The sequence below is a fragment of the Chionomys nivalis genome, chromosome 16 (genome assembly GCF_950005125.1).
Source record: "Chionomys nivalis chromosome 16, mChiNiv1.1, whole genome shotgun sequence".
In the NCBI taxonomy this organism is placed as follows: Eukaryota; Metazoa; Chordata; class Mammalia; order Rodentia; family Cricetidae; genus Chionomys; species Chionomys nivalis.
Genome location: NC_080101.1, coordinates 26,772,510 through 26,792,850, shown reverse-complemented (window position 1 = coordinate 26,792,850; position 20,341 = coordinate 26,772,510). Strand labels below are relative to the sequence as shown.

The following is a 20,341-nucleotide window of genomic DNA, read 5'->3' as shown; positions in this document are numbered from 1 at the left end:
ACCACTGCCAGCACATATGACAAGGTGCAGGTATATGTCAAACTATATTTTTTCAAATATTCACATGGCTCCTCACAGTTCAGAATAGCATATAATCAAGTTTCTTTCCCACATCATGTACCATGAAGTTGCCAGTGATGTTTTGTGTGTAGAAAGGAAGTGTGTATATAAAGTCCTCCTCCAGCCTTTACCACTATGGTCAGTTGAGTGTGTATCTGTGTATGCCTGCTAGGATTGTACTGTATCCTTAGCAAGTATTACAGTAAAATCTATGTTCGAAGATACATTTGTATCACATTTTTGTTCCTTTTTCTTAAATTAACCTTGGCTCTAGGCTTACTTTGTGTTAGAGCCATAAAGGAAGGGAGGTTCTCACAAGCCGCTGGAGGATCCCTAAGCTGTGGTGGCATGGCCGTCTGCTGCCCACTCAGCTTTTAACTATTTTAACAAAATAACACAGGCTGGAGATGTGGCTCAGGAGCCTTTGGTTCCATCCTAGCTCATGCACATACAAGAAGATCAGGTGGCATTTTGCCTTCATAAAGCCTTAAGGACCTAACTAGAACATATGTGTTAGTTAATGCTGAGGAAATTCCAGGAGTGGTTGGGGTGTAGTAAATAGCAGGTTGTGACAGGAAGCTTTAGGAATGGTGAATCTCAGCATAGGAATAAGTATCAGGTCTGAGCCGTTACCTGCAGCTGATGAGCTCCAAAAAGAGCGAAACCATTAGGTCCTGCAGTACTGGCTTACAGTGGTGAGACTTGCTAGGGTTGCACTTGTGTGTCCTTCTGCTCTGTCATTTAGTATTGTCCCAAGAGGGGAGTAACTCCTATTTAGTCCCCTTGTTGCTGGTTCATTTTCTTTCCAATCCCTACCTTAGCTGAGTAAGCATATCCCTAAGGGCCTGGTCATGTCAGACTAACCTGTGATCTCATGGCATCTTATATGTCTTCCACTGGTGGCTCAGCCCCTCATAGTTTTTCGTCACTTGTTTTGCGGTACTGGGAGTTGAACCTAGTCTATCACGCTCTACCACTGAGCCGCTTCCCTAACCCAGGCCCCATAGCTTTAATTACCCCTATTTAATGATGGTTCCAGAATCTTCTCTGCCAACTTTCTTTTTGAGACGAGATCTCACTGTGTAGCCCTGGCTGGCCTGGAACTTGCTATGTAGACCATGCTGGCCTCAGACTAACAGAGATCCATTAAAGACATGCACCACCCCCACCTGACCAACCAAATTAATTATTGATTTTCTGGTATTCACTACCCTCCTCCTCTCTCCTTACTCCCATAAGATAGCACATGTACACACGTGCACACATGTACACACATACTCCAGAACAGACACTTGTTATCTTTCTTACACTTCCCGTTAAGTTACTGAGTACAGTCTTCCCAGATATAACCAACTAAAAGCCAACAGACTTGTCTACCCTTTCCTCTTTCTCAACATCTCCCATGATTCACTGGCTATTAAACCCTGAATATTTGTCTACTGCCAGTTGTGGTGTTGTATGTCTTTAATCCAGGACTTGGGAGGCAATGGCAGACAAAGCTCTATGAGTGTGAGGCTCCCTGATCTATGTAGTGAGTTCCAAGACAGCCAGGGATATGTAGAGAGACCCTATCTCAAAAAACAAAATAAATAAGTAATAAAAGTATTACTTCCCTTTGGAGGCCATTAAAGAAAAGATTTGTCTCCTAAGAATATCTTAGTGAGTACTGAACTCTGGCTTCCTGGAGCAGAGCTCTCCAGTCGTCTTTGTGTCTGTCTCTCATTCATTTACTTAACACCCACTGGGCTGAGGATGCACACTGAGCTAATGCATCAGTGTGTGTAAGGAACTTCCTCAGTGATGGAGCCTCTGTCTGCCAAGAGCTTGAGGTCTCGCATGTGAGAGGAGAAACCCACATAGGCTTAGAACAGAGTCGACAGAAACACTGCTAGAAATATGCTGGAGACACCCTGGGACCTGGAGGGGGAGCCCAGCCCCAGCCTAAGGAGAAAGGCTTCACAGCAGGTCAAACTACCTACCATGCATCCGAAGCTGTTGCCACCAGCACTGGATAACAGTGCTTTCTTAGGTAGGGTTTTATTATTGAGATGGTCACCCTGTCAGTCCTAGTATTCTGGCTCGTTCTTTGGGTTTCTGAGGTGGTGGTACACCCTCTCTTCAGTACCACTGTAGTTTTTATCTGTTCTTAAGTAAAATGGTGAGTCCAGTGGAGGTACCATGGTATGGTCACAGAAAGGGCTCCACACTGCTCTTGCCACCAGATGGCGGTCAGACATTTAAAAGACTTAATGGATTAGCTAAAACACCAGAATGAATGATTTAAAAAATGAAGCTGGGAGATGGTGGCGCACGCCTTTAATCCCAGGACTCGGGAGGCAGAGGCAGGCGGATCTCTGTGAGTTTGAGGCCAGCCTGGTCTACAAGAGCTAGTTCCAGGACAGGAACCAAAACTACACAGAAAAACCCTGTCTTGAACCCCACCCCCCACCCAAAAAAAATGAGCTGACACTATAACTCCTAGATGTGTCTTAAGTCCTATTAATAATTAGCAACAGTTCAAGCAGCTAAAAGAGTTACTGATAATCAGGCATGGTGATACCCTGTAATCCCTGCACCTGAAAACTCGAGGGAGACGGAATGAGAGTTTGAGGATAGCCTGACTTAAAAAAGGATAAAGAATTGTTTACAACAAATGCAGGAATCTTTTATCTAAGTCAAATATTGTAAGTTTGTAAAATCAAAATGGACATAGCAGAAGTTTGATGAGTTCATTCATCTACATCTCTAAAGTGATACATCTATAATTTTTAAATGGTTTATTTATTTGTTTTATGTGCATTGGTGTTTTGCCTGCATGAATATCTGTGTGAGGGTGCCTAATTCTCTGAACTGGAGTTACAGACAGTTGTGAGGGGCCATGTGGGTGCTGGGAATTGAAACTAGGCCCTCGGGAATAACAGCCAATGCTCTTAACCACCGAGCCATCTCTATAGCCCCAGTCAAAACATATTTTTAAACCACAGAATGAGTAAAGATGTAGAAGTAGTATTTATTGGGTCTGGAGAGATGGCTCAGAGGTTAAGAGCACTGACTGCTCTTCCAGAGGTCCTGAGTTCAATTCCCAGCAACCATATGGTGGCTCTCAAACATCTGTAATGAGCTCTGGCGCCCTCTTCTGGCCTGCAGGCATACATGCAGACAGAACACTATACATAATAAATAAATATAAAAAAAAGAAATAGTATTTATTAGCATCAATGGTGCGTCTGTGTAAATTATCAAGTTTTCATTCAACATATTCAGGAAACTCTATGTATGAAAGGTCTATCATTGAACATGAAGAGAAATGATAGCTGCCTGGGGAACATCTCTATACTCTGCAGGTGACATCAAGGAAGACAGTTTGGTCCTTTTTTCTTCAGCAGTTTGCGAACTCTCTGCAAAGGGCCCGTTTATTGTCCACTTTAGGCTAGCAGAAGATATGGTCTTTGTCTACTCTACTCTGCCGTCATAGCATGGATAGCATAGCATAGCCATGTAAAATACATAAGCAGATGGGTGTGACTGCGCCTCAGTAAGGCTTTATAAACAAGTGGCAGGCAAAACTTAGCATGCATGCCATTGTTTGCCAAGCGGGGAAACTGGACTCTGCAGCTGTCTTTCCTTTCTGTTTTCAGTCTGTGGCTGCAGTCAAATAGAGACATTGAATTAAATGACCTCTGATATTTGAGGCTTTATTTCTTTTAGCCCTTCTTTTGGGCTAAGTGATCACAAGACTGACCTTGAAGTGATATGTTTTTCTTACTTATAAGGTCAAATTTTAAAAATCTAGCTTGAGCCAGGTGGTAGTGGCACATGCCTTTAATTCCAGCACTCGGGAGGCAGAAGCGGGTGGGTCTCTGAGTTCAAGGCCAACCTATGCGAGTGAGTTCCCGGACAGAGCTGCTACACAGAGAAACCCTGTCTTAAAACACCAAAAATAAAAATAAAAACCTAGCTTGAACAAATTAGTAAGCCTCAAGGCAGAGTTCCTGAGAGCTGGGTGATTGACATTGACATCTGGCCTGTACTTAGCAACATTTGTGGCCTCTACTCACTAGATTCTAATTAATGCCCACCCCACTTTCAATAACAGAATTCTAGTCCAGTCATCATCAAACTCACCCCGATGAGAGCTATTTCTCTACAGACTATTTTCTCCTGTTGATTTTGATTACTCTGTACATGTCCACTAAGCTGGTGAGCCCCAGGGGGTTGTCTGAGATGGGTCACGGTAACCCGGGAGCATGGTGAAGAGAGATGTGAGCAGGCTTACTGCAGAACACGAGAGCGTCTTTACGTTTCTGCTCTCTGCATTAGTCTACAGCTCTAGCAGAAATAACTCATGCTGGAGGAGTTCATTATCCCACATAGGCCTGGGCTTTGTGGATTTTTTAGCCTGCTTACTTTTTCTTTAAAGGAAGAGCTCCACTGTGGCTTATCCCTACAATAGGATAGTTGGAGGCAGAGAAAGTGCATGCATTGCAGCCTCACCAGCAATGTAGGTAGACCTTTTGTCTTTTGGCCCTTTGAACATAGTCTTACACTGTAGCCCAGACTGACCTGAAACTCATTCTGTAGTCCAGGCTGACTTCACACTAGTGACAAACCTCCCATAAGCCTCTCCACTACTGGGTCACAGGCGGTAGTCACCAGGCCTAGAAAATCCTTGAGGTTATATCCAATATTGGTAACACTGGTCTTTTTTACTTTTTTTACTTGTTTATCGTGTTCACACACACACACACACACACACACTTTTTTTTTCCTTTTCCTTTTCTTTTCTTTTTTTTTTTTTTTCTTTTCCCTCAAGACAGGATTTCTCTGTGTAACAGCTCTGACTGCCTGGACCTTGCTTTGTAGAAGACCAGCCTGGCCTCGAACTCACAGAGATCCACCTCCCTCTGCCTCCCAAATGCTGGAATTAAAGGCCTACACATCACACCTGGCCTCTCTCATGGTCTTTTGAGACAAGTTCTCAAAGCTCACTGTGTAGCTCAGGCTGGCATTGGACTCGAGATCCTCCTGCCTCAGTCTTCCAAGTGCTGAGATTATAAGCAGATGCCTCCGTGCTTAGCTAAGGCCCAGTCACTTAGCTGGATTTGACAGTAAGGGTACATCTGATTTCCCTTCATTATTTTTTGGGTAATCATTTATGTTAGTCTTTCTCTTCCAGTTATGAATGATACTAACTCATAGCTAACAAGCCCTGAATATCCAAGGACTTTTCTTTTGTTTCTCTTATTTTTTAAGCAATGACTTAATACAGGGTGGGTCTTTCTGAACAACAATCTAAGCTTTCTAGAAACATTAATTCTGACCCCAGGCTCTGCTTTTGAAAACTTCTGTGGTCTAGTGCAGTAGCTTCCCTCTGCCAAGCGGGTGCTTTCCCTCTGGAGAAAGCTAGGGAGTTTCCCGGACTCTGGTTCCAAGAACACTAAATGAAAACTATCTTTGAAACTTTGTGTAAAATGTAGATTCTGTCATCGGGTGGGCCTGGAAGTTTGGGTGGTTCCACGGCACAGTCAGATTTGAGAACAATTAGAGGTCATGTCTGAGGTCACACCAACTCTAAAATGTAGTGGTTACAGGAAATAATGTATGTCTCTGAGCGTCCTTTATTAGGTTACTTTCTAGAAATTATTTCATATTATACAATAAAAATTGAAATTAATACACTGTAATTCCCTCCACACATACACCTTCACACATTAATGCATCTCACTTAAGCTTTGTTTGCTTGTCAAATGTTAGTCTATAGCTCAGATTGTTCCCTACCACATGTTAGGTGACGGTTCCTCTCTTAACCAGAAAGTCATTTTGTAGCATCTGTGTTTCAGCCTTGGACTTAGAAAAGAATGATATCCTGATTTCCATAGAATTCTGAAGTGGAATAAAATTAGAAATTCTGTTTGTTAATTTGTTTGTTTTTCTTTAATTTACAGAATGCTCTTTTCAGTTGCATTAGCAGAAATGAAAGTAAGTATATGTCCGTGATTGTACACGCAGTCCAGAGAGCAAGGTTCAGGGTGCCCCCATCTCCCAAGGCTGTGTGATGATAGGTCTGTGCTTTTATTTATTTTCCAAATATAAAATGCAGTTACTTGCCTTCAAACAACCTTGTTCTGACTTTGAGACAGATTGTATCCCTTGAGAAATTAAGGATGACAGTGTAGGAGTATTCTTGCAAATATTCAAACTGTGTAGAAAATTGTGAGATTTCCACAATCCCAGAGACCTTAGACAACAATGAGGATCATAAGAGAGACATACATAGATCCCATCTACATTGGAAGTAGAAAAAAGACAAGATCTCCTGAGTAAATGGGAGCATGGGGACTTTGGGGGAGGGGAGAGGCAGGGAGGGGAACAGAGAAAAATGTAGAGCCCAATAAAAATCAATTAAAAAATGAGTACCACACATGCGTGCACGTACACACACACACCCCTCTCTAATACACTTGGTCCAGCTTTTTAAAAAAAAAACCTTTATTATACTGAAAAAAAGAAAATTTGAGATTTCAGTTTCAAAGTATATATTTGTTAATTTTATTAACTTACCTTGCTATCTCTTAGTTTTTGCTGATCCTATTTTATAAATGTGAGGCACTGTGATTTTGTTTTCTTTGTTTGGTTTTGCCCTGTCTGCAAATCTCCACAAGTGCAGTGAGAAAGAGGCTGTCCCATGCTCTCAGCATGGGCACTCTGGACGTTCTGGGAAGCAGCTTTGGTTATGTGACATCTCTAAGGGCTTTGGCATACATTAGCCCTGACATGCACTAAATGCCAGTGTGTGCTCCCAGATTGTCCTTACAGCCAGAGACACTTAAACGTGCATCTTCCCTGCTCCAGGCCTCTGCTACTACTCCCAGGGATCTAGTTGACTAGATATTCTCAGTCATGAACGGTGACTGTCACAGATTGGTCACAGATCAGTCGTGGATCAGTGAGCCCGTGACAGTGCTGCTCCTAGTGTTTATCGAGTGTTGATCATCTCCGGCACGGCTCTCCTTCTCGCATTCAGAAAGGTGTACTGCTGATCACTGGGGGCTGAGTTCACACTAACAAAGTTGCTTGTATCTCAGCGTCATCTCTCTTTCCGTAGTGGGCTCAGTGTGCTGCAGTTACGCAGGTCATCACACAAACTGCCGAGAATTCTGTCAAGCCATTTTCCGAACAGACTCTTCTCCTGGTCCATCTCAGATCAAAGCCGTGGAAAATTATTGTGCCTCTGTTAGTCCACAGTTGATTCACTGCGTGAACAATTACACCCAGTCTTATCCCATGAGAAACCCAACAGATAGTAAGTAAAAGGGATGGATTCTTCTCATCTCAGTCTTTGATAAAATGATCCACTCAAAACTTGATGCATTGATGTAGGGTTCTGTGCTCTAGTTCACTTGGGAAACACCGAGATGCCTTTGGTGTTTGGGTTTAACAGACTGGATGTACAACTGAGTAATTTTCACAGCTATAAGGTACCAAGAAAGAAGGGAATGTAGAGATCATGAGGAAAAGGAAATTCTGCTTTGAAGACAGGAAAGGTCTTTGGTATGGATATTTTGATGGGAAGCCAGATCATCACCATTAGACTATCAGATAATACCTTTTGCCTGGAAATTCCATCTTGTCATTTATGCACAAAAACTTACACAAATTTGCAACTAAATAAATAGGCCGTACATATGCATAGTGTATATAAGAAAAAATTAGAAGTGACCCCAATATGCATCAGTAGGCTATTCATTATATTTCGATGCAATAGTATTTCTCTATACTTCACAACTAACAAAGAGGAGGTTGTTTATACAGAAAGTCTACGGTGTGTTAAGAAAACAAAGCAAGGACCAGGCGGTGGTGGCGCACGCCTTTAAACCCAGAACTCCAGAGGCGGAGGCAGGTAGATCTCAGTGAGTTTGAGGCCAGCCTGGTCTACAAGAGCGAGTTCCAGGACAGGCTCCAAAGCTACAGAGAAACCCTGTCTCATCAAAACAAAACAACAACAAACAAAAAAACACAAAGCAAGTTTCAGAACTGAAAGTATAGTTTTGGTTGTACTCAATTGTTCCACACTGTATATTTCTGTGATGCTGGAACTTTTACCAATGAAAATTTCTTACTTTAATAATAAAAAAAAATTAAAAATAAGAGAATGATATTTTTGAAAAATCAAGGCCTCTTAATGAACCTGTTCTATGATGTCTTCAAAACACCTACTTTGTATATCCTTGAATCCATTCTGCTCATCTAGAGGTGATCAGATTTTAAAGAACTGACGAAAGATCAATTTATAAGCCAGATGCTAGTGTCTTGCTTTATACTGGAATATTGTAAGACTCTTTTATAATCTTGAAAGCAGTGTGCCTTGTTTGGTCCTAATTGAAATCAGAGTCCGAGGCTTCTGACATTCTGTGATGTGGCAGAGCGGTGAAAATCAGAGATGTGGCCCTCATGTGTTTCCAAGCAGAACTGTGTTTTCTAACATTTGGGCTGCACTGAAGTGTTGCTGGTGGTGAGGAGATAGAAGCTTTAAAAAAAAAAAAAAGGCAGAAAGAGAATAACCTCCAACATCTGTCCTAACACAGGAGTCTAGAAAAGAAGGCTTCAAACCAAGTGTGTCTTCAAACGCAGATACCTGAGAAAACTACTTGAGAGAACTCTTCTGAAGTCGATAGCCTGATTGAAAGTCTTCTTTCAGTTCTAGTTCTTTGTAGAAAATTAAAGGCTGGGTGAGCGGGGCCATAGTTCACAGTAAATCATGGCTCATTAGCATGTTTGAGGCCCTGGTTCAATCCCTATCATCAAAAAAGAAAAGAAAATTAAAGGCAGAAATAAACTAAGATATTGTCAGAGTTCATATTATTTAAATTACAATGTATGAAAAATTACAGTGTATATTAATTAGCCTCTACAGACTTACAGAAGTCTGTGGTGTCCTGGGGTATGATTAAGTGGAATGTTTTTAACACTGTGGGAATTAGTCATCAGTCTTACATAAAAGAGCACAGTCCACTAGACACGAGCAGGAAATGAGCCCGGTTTGATTTGTGGTATCTTTTCCAAGAACATAAAGTGGTTTAGATGAGGCCTTCTTAGGTGTGGGATGACTTTCATTTTGTAAGGATAGTTTTAGAAAGCTCCTGACCTGGGACTGTGGTGAATTCTGGGAAGAGAAACATCGCACGGCTTGCACTGCAGGATGATGGAGAGCTGAGGAGGCCCTGTGTGCTGCAGAAATGTGCGGGGAGGGCTGTTGTTTCCCACTTTCCCCCCGCTCTCTTCTGAGCAGTGTGTGTTGTACACCAGCTAATAAAGCGCTTATGTCCTGAATGCAGGTTTGTATTGCTGTGACAGAGCCGAAGACCATGCGTGCCAAAATGCCTGCAAGAGAATTCTCATGTCTAAGAAAACAGAAACCGAGATTGTTGATGGTCTCATCGAGGGGTGTAAGACCCAGCCCTTGCCTCAAGATCCTCTCTGGCAGTGTTTTCTTGAAAGCTCCCAGTCGGTTCACCCTGGAGTCACAGTCCACCCTCCCCCCTCAACTGGCCTTGATGGGGCTAAGTTGCATTGCTGCTCTAAAGCAAACACTTCAACATGCAGGTTAGTATCTCATTTCCCTTTATTAACATCAGGAGAAAACAGGATTCTAATTGGTGATTTCTAGCAAATGTGTTATTCTTGTGTTGTCAGGCTTAGCATTTGAGAGATATAAAATCTGACCTGGGAACTATAGGTCTGATAGAGGGCATAGCAGATACAAGTCCCTAGGTTCAATCTCAGTACAACAGATAAACAGAAGATGTAAAATCTTTAATTCTTTTTAAATTAAAAAAAACATATAGTTACTTTATGTGTGAATGTTTTATCTGCACATCTGTAATTGGGTGCATGAGTGGTGTCCCCAGAGGCCAGAGAGGGCACCAGATCCCCAGGAGCTGGAGTTACAGACAACTGCAAGTTACCATATAGGTGCTGGGAACTGAACCGGGGTACCCTGCAGGAACAGTGAGCCTCTTCACCACTAAGCCATCTCACCAGCCCAAAACCTTTCATTGTTTTATTCAGCAAATATTTACTGAAGACCATTTAAATCATACAGTATTTTAGGGCCAGCAAGGTCACTTGTCAAGTAAAGACACCTGCCACTAAACCAGATTAATTAATGAAATGATCTGAGTTTTATTCTTGGGGTTCACACGATGGAAGGAAAAACCAGACTCTCAAGTTGTTCTCTTATTGCCTTACATGCGTGAATGCACATGCACACATACAAATAAATAAATGTCATTTAATTAAAAAATCTAATGTGTATTTGTGCTTTCCTCACATGTATGCATGTGTATCACATATGTGTCTGGTGTTCACAAAGGTCAGAAGAGGTCATAGGAGCCTGTGGAACTAAAGTTCAGCCCTTGAGTATGTTTTTTATAAAACAAATACTGTTTTAAACATTGAGTGTAAAAAACATTATATTTGGGGGTATGAAAGATTAGCCATTGAAGGGACAATAGATATTTAAAGGTGACACAGTATTAGTAAGCTTGCAGTATGTTGGGCCTGGAGAGATGGCTCAGTGATTAAGAGCACTTGCTTACTACTCTTCCTGAAGAAAGCATGAGTTTGGTTCTCAGCACCCACATTGGGTGCCTCACAACTACTTGTAACTCCAGCTGCAGGGGTCCGATGCACTTTACTCACATGTGCAGACATGTACTTACACATATAAATAACTACTTAGAAAAATACATTTTGAGCTGATTTCTAAGAGATAGTCTCTTTATTAAATTACAAAATTTTGGGGTGGGGAGTGTAACTCATTTGGTAGAGTACTCGCCTTGTGTGTACAAACTCCCAAATACCATCTGAACTAGTCACAGTGATTTGACTCTATGATCCCAGCATTTAGCAGGTAGAGACAGGAGGATTAAGATCAACCTCAGATACATACTAAGTTCAAGGCCAGCCTAAGCCATGTGAGACCCTCTGTTAAAAGGCAGGTACTTTGAAGTTAAAATCTTTTGTCAAATTAGAAAACCTTAGTGGGGTTGGCATCTATGTTACGGGAAATTATGTCTGTGTTGGGAAGGAGGGTCTGTGACAAAATATCTACCATAACACATGAGGAGAGATTTATTTTGGTCTACTGTTTCAAAGGATTCAGTCCACAGTCCCCTGGCTTTACTAGCTTGCCCTGAGGAGAAACAACATCACAGTGAGGATATGATGGATCAGAGTTGCTCTTCCAATGACCTACCTCCTTCAGTTAAAGTTTCTACTAACTCTCAGAATAGGGTTGTCAGTCAGGGACCAGTCCTTCATCACAAAACCTGTGAGGAATTATCTCACATCCAAATCATAGCAGCATCAACTAGTATTACACCTAGGCATAAAAAAATAATGTATATGTGAACAGAGGAAACTGTAGAGATTTAAAAAGTGAGTGGTGATACCTAAGATTGTGATGAGTTGGCTTGTCTTAAGTTACTTTCTATTGCTGTGCTAAGACACTGTTGCCAAGGACCTTACAGAAGAAAGAGTTTCAGAGGGTTAGAACCCATAACTGTCATGGTGGGGATCATGACAACAGGCAGGTAGGCATGGTGCTGGAGCTGGAGCTGGGAGCTCTCATGTGAAACACTGTTACAAACACAGTTAGAGAGAATGGCATAAGTTTTTGGAAACCTCAAAGCCCCTCTCCCCAGTGACACACCCCTGTTAGTGGAGCTGCTTGTTTGTTCCTGGCTACCCAGACCACGAAATAATCACTCAGAAACTGTATTATTTACAATACTGTTTGGCCAATAGCTTAAGCGTATTTCTAGCTAACTCTGATATCCTAAACTAACCCATCTCTATTAATCTGTGTATTGTCACGTGGCTTACTGGGTAAAGTTCTGTCCAGCATCTGTCTCCAGTGGGGTTACATGGTTTCTCCAGACTCCGCCTTCTTTCTCCCAGCATTTAAGTTAGTTTTATCCACCTAGCTCCATTCTGTCCTGTCTATAGGCCAAGGAAGTTTCTTTATTCATTAACCAATAAAAGCAACACATATACAGAAGGACTTCCCACACCACACCCCCTCTAACAAGGCCACACCTTCTAATCCTTCCCAATAGTTCCACCATCTGAGGACCAAATGTTCAAATATATGAGCCCATGGGGGCCATTCTCATTCAAACTACTACAAGGATGTGACAGAACTTTGTGTTATTAGAGGTGTTTTGTACAGAAAGGGGCCAAACATTACTAAGATATTCTGAAGGGGAAAAAAAGATACCATACATAAAACAACTTTTTAAAAATTGGGTGGATCATTACAAAAAGAAATTATGTCTAGGATAATCCATCAAATTTTACCAAGGATACAAAAAGTCTAAACAAAGACAATTAAAAGGCTTAATTGAAGTAAAGCTGGCCCTGTGATTACAGAAATAGATTCTGTATAGAAGTTAATAAAGGTATTAATGAGAGGAACACAGTTGTTTTTGAATGCCCACAAAAATAAGTTTATTTCTGCATTGAGTTGCTAGAGCTTGGAGTGGTTTTTATTGCTGTTTATCCTTTGTCTGTCTGTTTTTTGTTTTGGTTTTTTAAGACAGGGTTTCTCTGTGCAGCCTTGGCTGTTCTAAAATTTACTCTGTAGACCAGGCTGGCCTCAAACTCAGAGATCTGCCTGCCTCTACCTCACAAGTGCTGGAATTAAAGGTGTGTGCCACCATGTCCAGCTTGTTTTTGGTTTTGAAGAGTTTTATTATTTTTTTTTAACATTTATTTAGGAGGGATCTGCTATGGTTCATGTGGAGGTCAAAGGACAACTTGAGAGTCAGTTCTCTCCTTCCACCATGTGAATCCCAGGCTGTCAGGCTTGGCAGCAGGCCCTTCCGCCTGCTGAGCCATCTTAACAACTCAGGGATAGGGGTTATGGATTGCCGAATACTTTCCATTTCGTCAGACTTGATCTTTCTGAAACCTTGTGAGATAATTGGGGAAATTTGTGTAATTTCTATTTTAAGTGTTAGAAACTAACTCTGAAATGTTGAATAATCTGCTCATGGCCAATATAGGAAGTTAAAGGGGAGAGAAAGTACTGGCTTCCTTCTCCTCCAAATGTGCAAGCTGGGTCTGGTCTGTGATGCTGCACCTCCAGTGCCTTGAACAAGCACGCAGATAAAACAGGGAGAGTAAACACAGATCCCTTCTTTGGGACTGGAGAGATGGGTCAGCGGTTAAGAGCACTAACTGCTCTTCCAGAGGACCCAGGTTCAATTCCCAGCACCCACATGACAGTTCACAACTCTCTGTATCTCCAGTTCCAGCAGATCTGATGTACTTTTCCTGCCAACATTAGTATCAAGCATACACATGGTGTACAGACACATGCAGGAAAGCATTCATACACATTAAAAAATAAAACAGACACAAAACTTCTTCATAGGGGTATTTATGAGAGTCAGATAGCTGTGGGGACAGTGGAAATACAAGACCATTTTAATGACCTACCAGTATTGCTTTATTGTAGAAACACTTATACTGCTTTGCAGTTGTCAAATCCTGAAGATCAGAATGTCAGGTATTAACTTTAGTAGTGTGTAGAAGATTTGAGTATCTTAAGGAATATAAATGGTTTAAACAAACTTTAATTGTAAACTCCACCCCCATAGTTTTTGGTTCTACGGATTGAACCTAAGGTCTTAAATACCCTGGACACATAGTCTCACACTGAGTTACATCCCTAACCATTAAAATGCTTCTTTAGAGGAGAATTCTGCCTCCTCTGGTTAGCATAACTAGGGGAGACTATACCTTTGTGGAGGTAAAACCGTGTGCTTTACTGTAAGTATATACTGAAAAAAGGAGGATAAGAAAGACATGAGAGAAAATAATTGTACCAGACCTAAGAAATACCTTAAGAGACTGTAAAATTTAGTATTTAGCTTTCTATCAGTCATGGCAAAGCGGGTTGGATGGTTTGTGGGGGTTTTTTGAAATTTATTTATTTATTGAAGTTTATTTATTGGTGGGGTGTGGTAGGGTGAGCACACATGCCATAAAATCTGTATAGAGGTCAGAGGTCAACTTTGCAGTTTATTCTCTCCTTCCACCTTTATGTGGGTATTGTGTCTTATGTGGTAAGCTCCTTTACCCACTCCACCATCTCTAAGTACCATTCTGTCCCATGGATGATTTTTTAAATATACACATTGGGTTGCATTTTTGCTTGGATGGCTGTTTTACTTGCATGCATGTCTGTGCACCACATGCAAGCTTAAGGGCCCTCAGAGGCCAGAAAAGTGTGTTGGGTCCCCTGGAATTGGAGCACAGGCAGTTATGAGCTGCCATGTGGGTACTGGGAATCAAATCTGGGTCTCCTGGAAGAGCTCTTAATTGATGAGCCACCGTGGCTCCAGCCACCATGCATGGATGATTTTTTAAAGGCCATTTTTCGTGGAGAAGATTGCCTTTTCTGTCTCCAGTTCCAGGAGCTAGTTAGTTGTCTGTCCTTTTCTCTTTATGTCCCTAAAGATGAAGATAATAGAAATGGAGTTTTGCATAGCTCAAATAAGCATTGGGCTTCTCTCTAACGTTCTGCATTTATTCTTTTCTTCCAGGGAACTGTGCATGAAACTTTATAGCATGAGCTGGGGGAACACGCAGAGTTGGCAAGAGTTTGACCGCGTCTGTGAATACAATCCGGTGGAGGTGTCCATGCTGACATGTCTCGCTGATGTCCGGGAACCTTGTCAGTTGGGCTGTCGGAACCTCACTTACTGTACGAACTTTAACAACAGGTAGAAAAAGTGTTATATATGAAGATAGAGATGCACTATCATTCATTTACTTGTTTTCAGTAAATACCACTTTCAGTTGTGCCCTTCTGGGGTAAAAGAAAGCTGTATTTCTTTTCTTTCTTTTTTTTTTTTTTTTTTTGGTTTTTCAAGACGGGGTTTTTCTGTAGCTTTGGAGCCTGTCCTGGAACTAGCTCTTCTAGACCAGGCTGGCCTCAAACTCACAGAGATCCACCTGCCTCTGCCTCCCGAGTGCTGGGATTAAAGGAGTGCGCCACCACCATCTGGCGAAAGCTGTATTTCTTTATGAATTCATCTTGAAATGCTCTGTCCCTTCAATGTGGCCCCTAGAAAGGAAATATGATTGCAAAGTCTCTTCTAACCTAAAGATGCCCCAAGCTTCTGGGACTCAGAGACTGTTTTGGGCCTTCTGTCCCTTTTCCTCTCTGCACTGGTGGAAACTGCAGAACAGATCATTTCTGTGCTCTGGACGCTCTTTTCTGTTCTCTTCAGCCACTGAGATTGTTCTAGGCTCGGATCTTGGCCCCCTTTCCTCCTCTTACTATCCTTGATATCTCAGGATACTCTGATTTGAATTGTTCTGTAAGTAATATCTTTAAATTAAGCAAGTGACTCACTGAGCGGATGGTGATTGCACCAGCCTGATCTACATAGTGAAGTCAAGGACACATAGAGCTACATAGTGAGCTTCTGTCTTGAAAAAAAACAACAACAAAAAAGGACGATGATTCCAGTTAATAAGTACGCCACATATGTGGAATTGCTAAGGGAATAGATCTGATATGTTTACCACAAAAACAGGACAAAGTATTTGTGTTAGTATGTATTAGTTTGATATAGCCACTCCACAATATATACATATTTCAAAACATCATATTAAATGCCGTAGAGTTAGCAGTTAAAAGTGCTTTTAAAAAAAAGAATATATATGAAGAAGTTAGTCCTAAGAAATATGAATTAGAACGTCTGTGGAACTTCCTCAGACCCATTAGAATGGCTAGACTAAAAGACTGGCAAGTGTGCAGAGTGTGTGGGTTCTCACTCTTTCCTGCTGGGCTAAATCTGTGGCCTGTCAGCTCTGTTCTGAAATGTTTATTCACCCGGGAGACATGAAGGCTTATGTCCAGGAAAGTCTCTGTGCCAGCATTATCAGTGATCTCCCATTCTGGGAGAGGACTCCAAAACGTCCTCTGGGGGATGAAAAGAATGACAATAGTCCCAAAAGTGGAGTGGCTCACAGGACAGCAAACTCCTGAGACCATCCAGCAGAGGGAGCCCAATATTCTCTGTGCTTTCAGATACATGAAGTCTAAGAATAAGAAAAAGTAGGCTGTGGGGATAAGGACCAGAAAACCAGGGGCATCAGGGAACATCAGCGTGGTAAAAATGCTCTCTATTGTATACAGTTCTTACTTTTGGGGGGTGGTGTTTGTTTCTGAGACAGGAACTCAGTGTGTAACCCTGGTTATTCTGGAACTCCGTTGGCTTCAAACTCACAGAGATCACCTGTCTCTGCTCCTGAGTGTTGAGATTAGAGATACATACCGTCCACCACACCCAACTTGTGTAGGGTTTTTAGTTGCATAGCTGGGTACAGTCTTCAAACTTTGTTGAACTAGATTCTCAACCTATACATTATAATGCATATGAGTAAACTCCAGCAAGTTTTTGTTGTTTTTTTTATTTGTTTGAAACAAGGTCTTATGTAGCCCAAGCTAGCCTCAGACTAGCTATACATCTGAGTCTGGACTTGAACTCCTCATCCTCTTGCTTCTCCCTCCAAATATAAGAATTACAGGAATAAACCATCATGGCTGGCTTTAAAGTAGTATTTTATATGAATATAATTAATTTTTTTTCCTCATCAAAAGGTACTACCAGACACTAAAGAGAAAAAACCAAAACCTAGCAGAAAGTATTTATACGACACATGTCTGACAAAGGACATGTCTGTAATGCATGAAGACCCCTTTAATCAGTTTCAACCTTTTTTTCAGATTTTTTTTAATGTGTATGAGTGTTTTGCCTGCCTGTATCTGAGTACCACATACATGCAGTGCCCGCAGGTAGGCCAGAAGAGGGCATCAGCTCCTGGCACTAAAGTTACAGATGGTTTTGAGCCACTCCATGGATGCTGGGAACTGAGCCTGGGTTCTCTGCAAGAGCAGCCAGTTCTCACATCACTGAGCCATCTCTCCAGCTCTCCGCTTTATTTTAAACATAATTTCTTTATTGATTCTTTGGGAATTTCCCAATTTAAAACCAAACCAACCAAACAAACAAACAAAAATACCTGTTTTGCTCCTCCATCTTTCCTGCCTCTCCATTGGTCTTAGTGGCATTGGGAGCCACTGTGTGTCATTCACTAGACCCTTTAGTCCTATCTGCTTTACTTGCAAATTTCTGAGTCACTGGTCTAGTTCAAGGCCTCTAGTATCTGGTACACCGCCATCACTGGAGCCTCTCTGAAACTCCTCTTGGCTATCCCACAGCCCCAGTCATGGGGATCCTGTTGGTGCCTTCACATGCTCCAGTAGGTCATAGATGAGGTAGGTGTTAGAGTGCAGCCCTCAACTTTTTAAAAGGGCCAGAAAAAAGCATTTCACACAAAGTAACATTTATTGGGGCTGGAGAGATGGCTCAAAGGTTAAGAGCACTGGCTGTTCTTCCAGAGGTTCTGAGTTCAATCCCCAGCAACCACATGGTGGTTCACAACCATCTATAGTGGGATCTGGTACCCTCTTCTGGCAGAACACTGTATACTTAATAAATAAATAAAATCTAAAAAAATTAACATTTATTAATAGATCATAGCTAACAATAAAAAGGAATAAAATCCTTGTATATACAACAACATGGGGATAAATCTCAAAAAGATTATGTTTTGATGACTATTCCAGGCCCCTCAAATAGAGTATGTGTTCGCTTATATGAAATTCTAAAACAGGCTGAAGTAATTGTGATGTTCTATGTATGAGGAGTGTAAACCGTTGGCTGATTTGGCAGGGCACACAGGGAACTGTCTGCTGTGGTACAAATGTTCCAGTACAAGTTCACATGCCTTTCTAGGAGCATTTGGCAAGTCATATTGCATTTATAATATGTGCATTTTGTTTTTTTTATTATACCTCAGTTTTAAAGACATAGACTCATTTATTTTGTGAAATAAAATGAGATGGTCTGGGAATGTTAGTCCTTTCTAAAGCACCTTGAAGTTTTAAACCGCTTCATAAGAACCCATGTTAAATTAAAATACGCGGTCAGTGACTTAATGCCACGTTGAGCTTCAAATGCTTGTGGCCAGAAGCCTATGATGAGTTTCATGTGCTCTCTCTTTAAGAAAATTAATTTTTCTTAATGTGTGAATGTATGAAGATTTTATTCATTGCTTCCATCTAGGAAATAATTTGTCTCAGTTCCTTCTGAATTCCTTTCTCAGGCCAACAGAACTTTTCAGGAGCTGCAATGCTCAGTCTGACCAGGGAGCCATGAATGACATGAAGCTGTGGGAGAAAGGCAGCATAAAGATGCCCTTCATCAGCATCCCTGTTCTTGACATCAAAAAGTGCCTGCCAGAAATGTGGAAAGCCATCGCATGTTCACTGCAGATTAAGCCTTGCCATAGTAAATCCCGAGGAAGCATTATCTGCAAGTAAGTGGGTCTATCTCTGGTGATGTGTGGGCTCCGACCTCCCTGATCTCTGGCAGAGCCTCTTTAGAACTTTCTCCTCTGTGCCTCTGCCCCTCCCCCAGGACAATGCTTTCACACTCTGCTCTGCTTGAAATATGCTTCTCCTACCTTCTTCCCTGAGGCCCGCCCTTCTTAGCTCCTGTCAAATACCAGACATTCCTATGGAGCCTTCCCACATTCCATTGGCTGATACTAACTTATCCTTAGTGCAAATTCCCATAGAACTCTATGTGTACTTTATTATGGAATTGAGCTTAAGTTTCTAAATACCTTCAGTGCACAGTTATGCTTTATGTTTTACATCTTTACTACATTTATTTATTTGGTATGTGTTCATTTGTATACCTGTCACAGAGTGTATGGACATCAGAGGACAATTCAAGGGTCCCAGGGATTGAATTCAGCCTTCACAGCAGGCACCTTTATGGCAAGCCATCTTGCTGGCCCCGTATTTATACTTTTTAAAGCACTTTTACATTAGAGAGAGTGAGGGAGAATCTGAAAGAATAAGATACCTGGGTGAGAGTGTGGTAGCTTCCAGGGATCAAGCTCGAGTTGTTCTTCAGGCTTGGTGCACAGCCCCTCCTCCCACTCCGCTGTCTCAGGCTCTCTATGGTTTTAATTGTGTTCTTGTCTGTTTGTCATAGGAATTTACTTTCTGGGCCATTGTCTTTTTTCCTCTTTGCTCTTTCTCCTTTGTAACATGATTAATAAAAACCTAGAGACAGAAATTGGGGGTTCAGCCTGAACCACTGGCTCTTACCTATGCCTCAGTCTGAAATGGTGATCCTGCCTCCAGGAATCTCAGAATGAGACTGTGTCTATGAGCTGTCTCCTCCCATTTTATATTCCTCTCTAGGGCTGGGATTAAAGGCATGCACCATCTGGTTTCTATGACAAACTAGTATGGCTGCTGGGATTAAAGGTGCGTGTTACCATATCCTGGTCGGTAAGGCTGGCCAGTGGGGCTGTTTTACTTTTCTGATCCTCAGGCAAGCTTTATTTATTAAAGTACAAATGAAATGCCACTCCAGTCCTTTGCAGCTCCTACTATGTATTTATTATTATCCTGGCACACAGTAGCTATCCTGTAAGTGCTCGATGAGCGAGAGAGTTAGTGAGTAGCATTAGGTCCTGTTCCTGGTAAATGGTCTGGAAATCCCAGCACAGCCGAGATGACAGGTGCCCGGTGGTGAAAGCAGCGCACTAACTGCACGGTGACCTCAGCTGCTCTGCGAGTGTCTGTTTTCTAGACAGGTCAGGTTAACGGGGTCCACATCACTTGTTTTTTCTTATTTGGTTTGGTTTTATTTTGGAGTCTTACTGTAGTCCAGGCTGGCCTTGGACTCACGGCAATCCCTTGCCTCGGCCCCCTGCGCTCTGGGAGCACAGACGTGAGCTATCATGCCTGGCTCCTGAGCACTTTTCTGACGTGACTTGAGAATGAGCGGAGTAAGGGAGAGGCTGAGGTGTAACTCCGAGAAGTCAAAGGCCCCAGGCAGAAGTATGTACTCTTAGAAAACCTTCCACCAGGGGACCAGACCCTTACTCAAGACCAAAGGAAAATAGTAAAGGGTTATTTATTTAATGTGTGTGAATATTTTGCCTACATATATGTATATGCACCACATGCATGTCGGGTGCTCACAGAACTGTATACCACTGGAAACATACATCAGAAGAAGACATGGGATCCCCTAGAACTAGGGTTGCAGATGGTTTTGAACCATCGTGTAGGCACCAGGAACTGAACCCCTGTCCTCTGTAAGAGCGACAAGTA

The 20,341-nt window shown here is 41.9% G+C and overlaps 1 protein-coding gene across 2 annotated transcripts in view; it reads left to right on the top strand.

Moving 5' to 3' along the window:
* Positions 1–20,341, top strand: part of Reck (reversion inducing cysteine rich protein with kazal motifs) — a 65,280-nt gene that overhangs the window by 27,288 nt on the left and 17,651 nt on the right. For both annotated transcript variants that reach the window (XM_057790914.1, XM_057790916.1), the window contains 5 exons: positions 6,006–6,039; positions 7,166–7,363; positions 9,396–9,663; positions 14,673–14,852; positions 18,310–18,522. In XM_057790914.1, the coding sequence (XP_057646897.1) occupies positions 6,006–6,039; positions 7,166–7,363; positions 9,396–9,663; positions 14,673–14,852; positions 18,310–18,522 (893 nt within the window). The remainder of the gene's footprint in view (positions 1–6,005; positions 6,040–7,165; positions 7,364–9,395; positions 9,664–14,672; positions 14,853–18,309; positions 18,523–20,341) is intronic.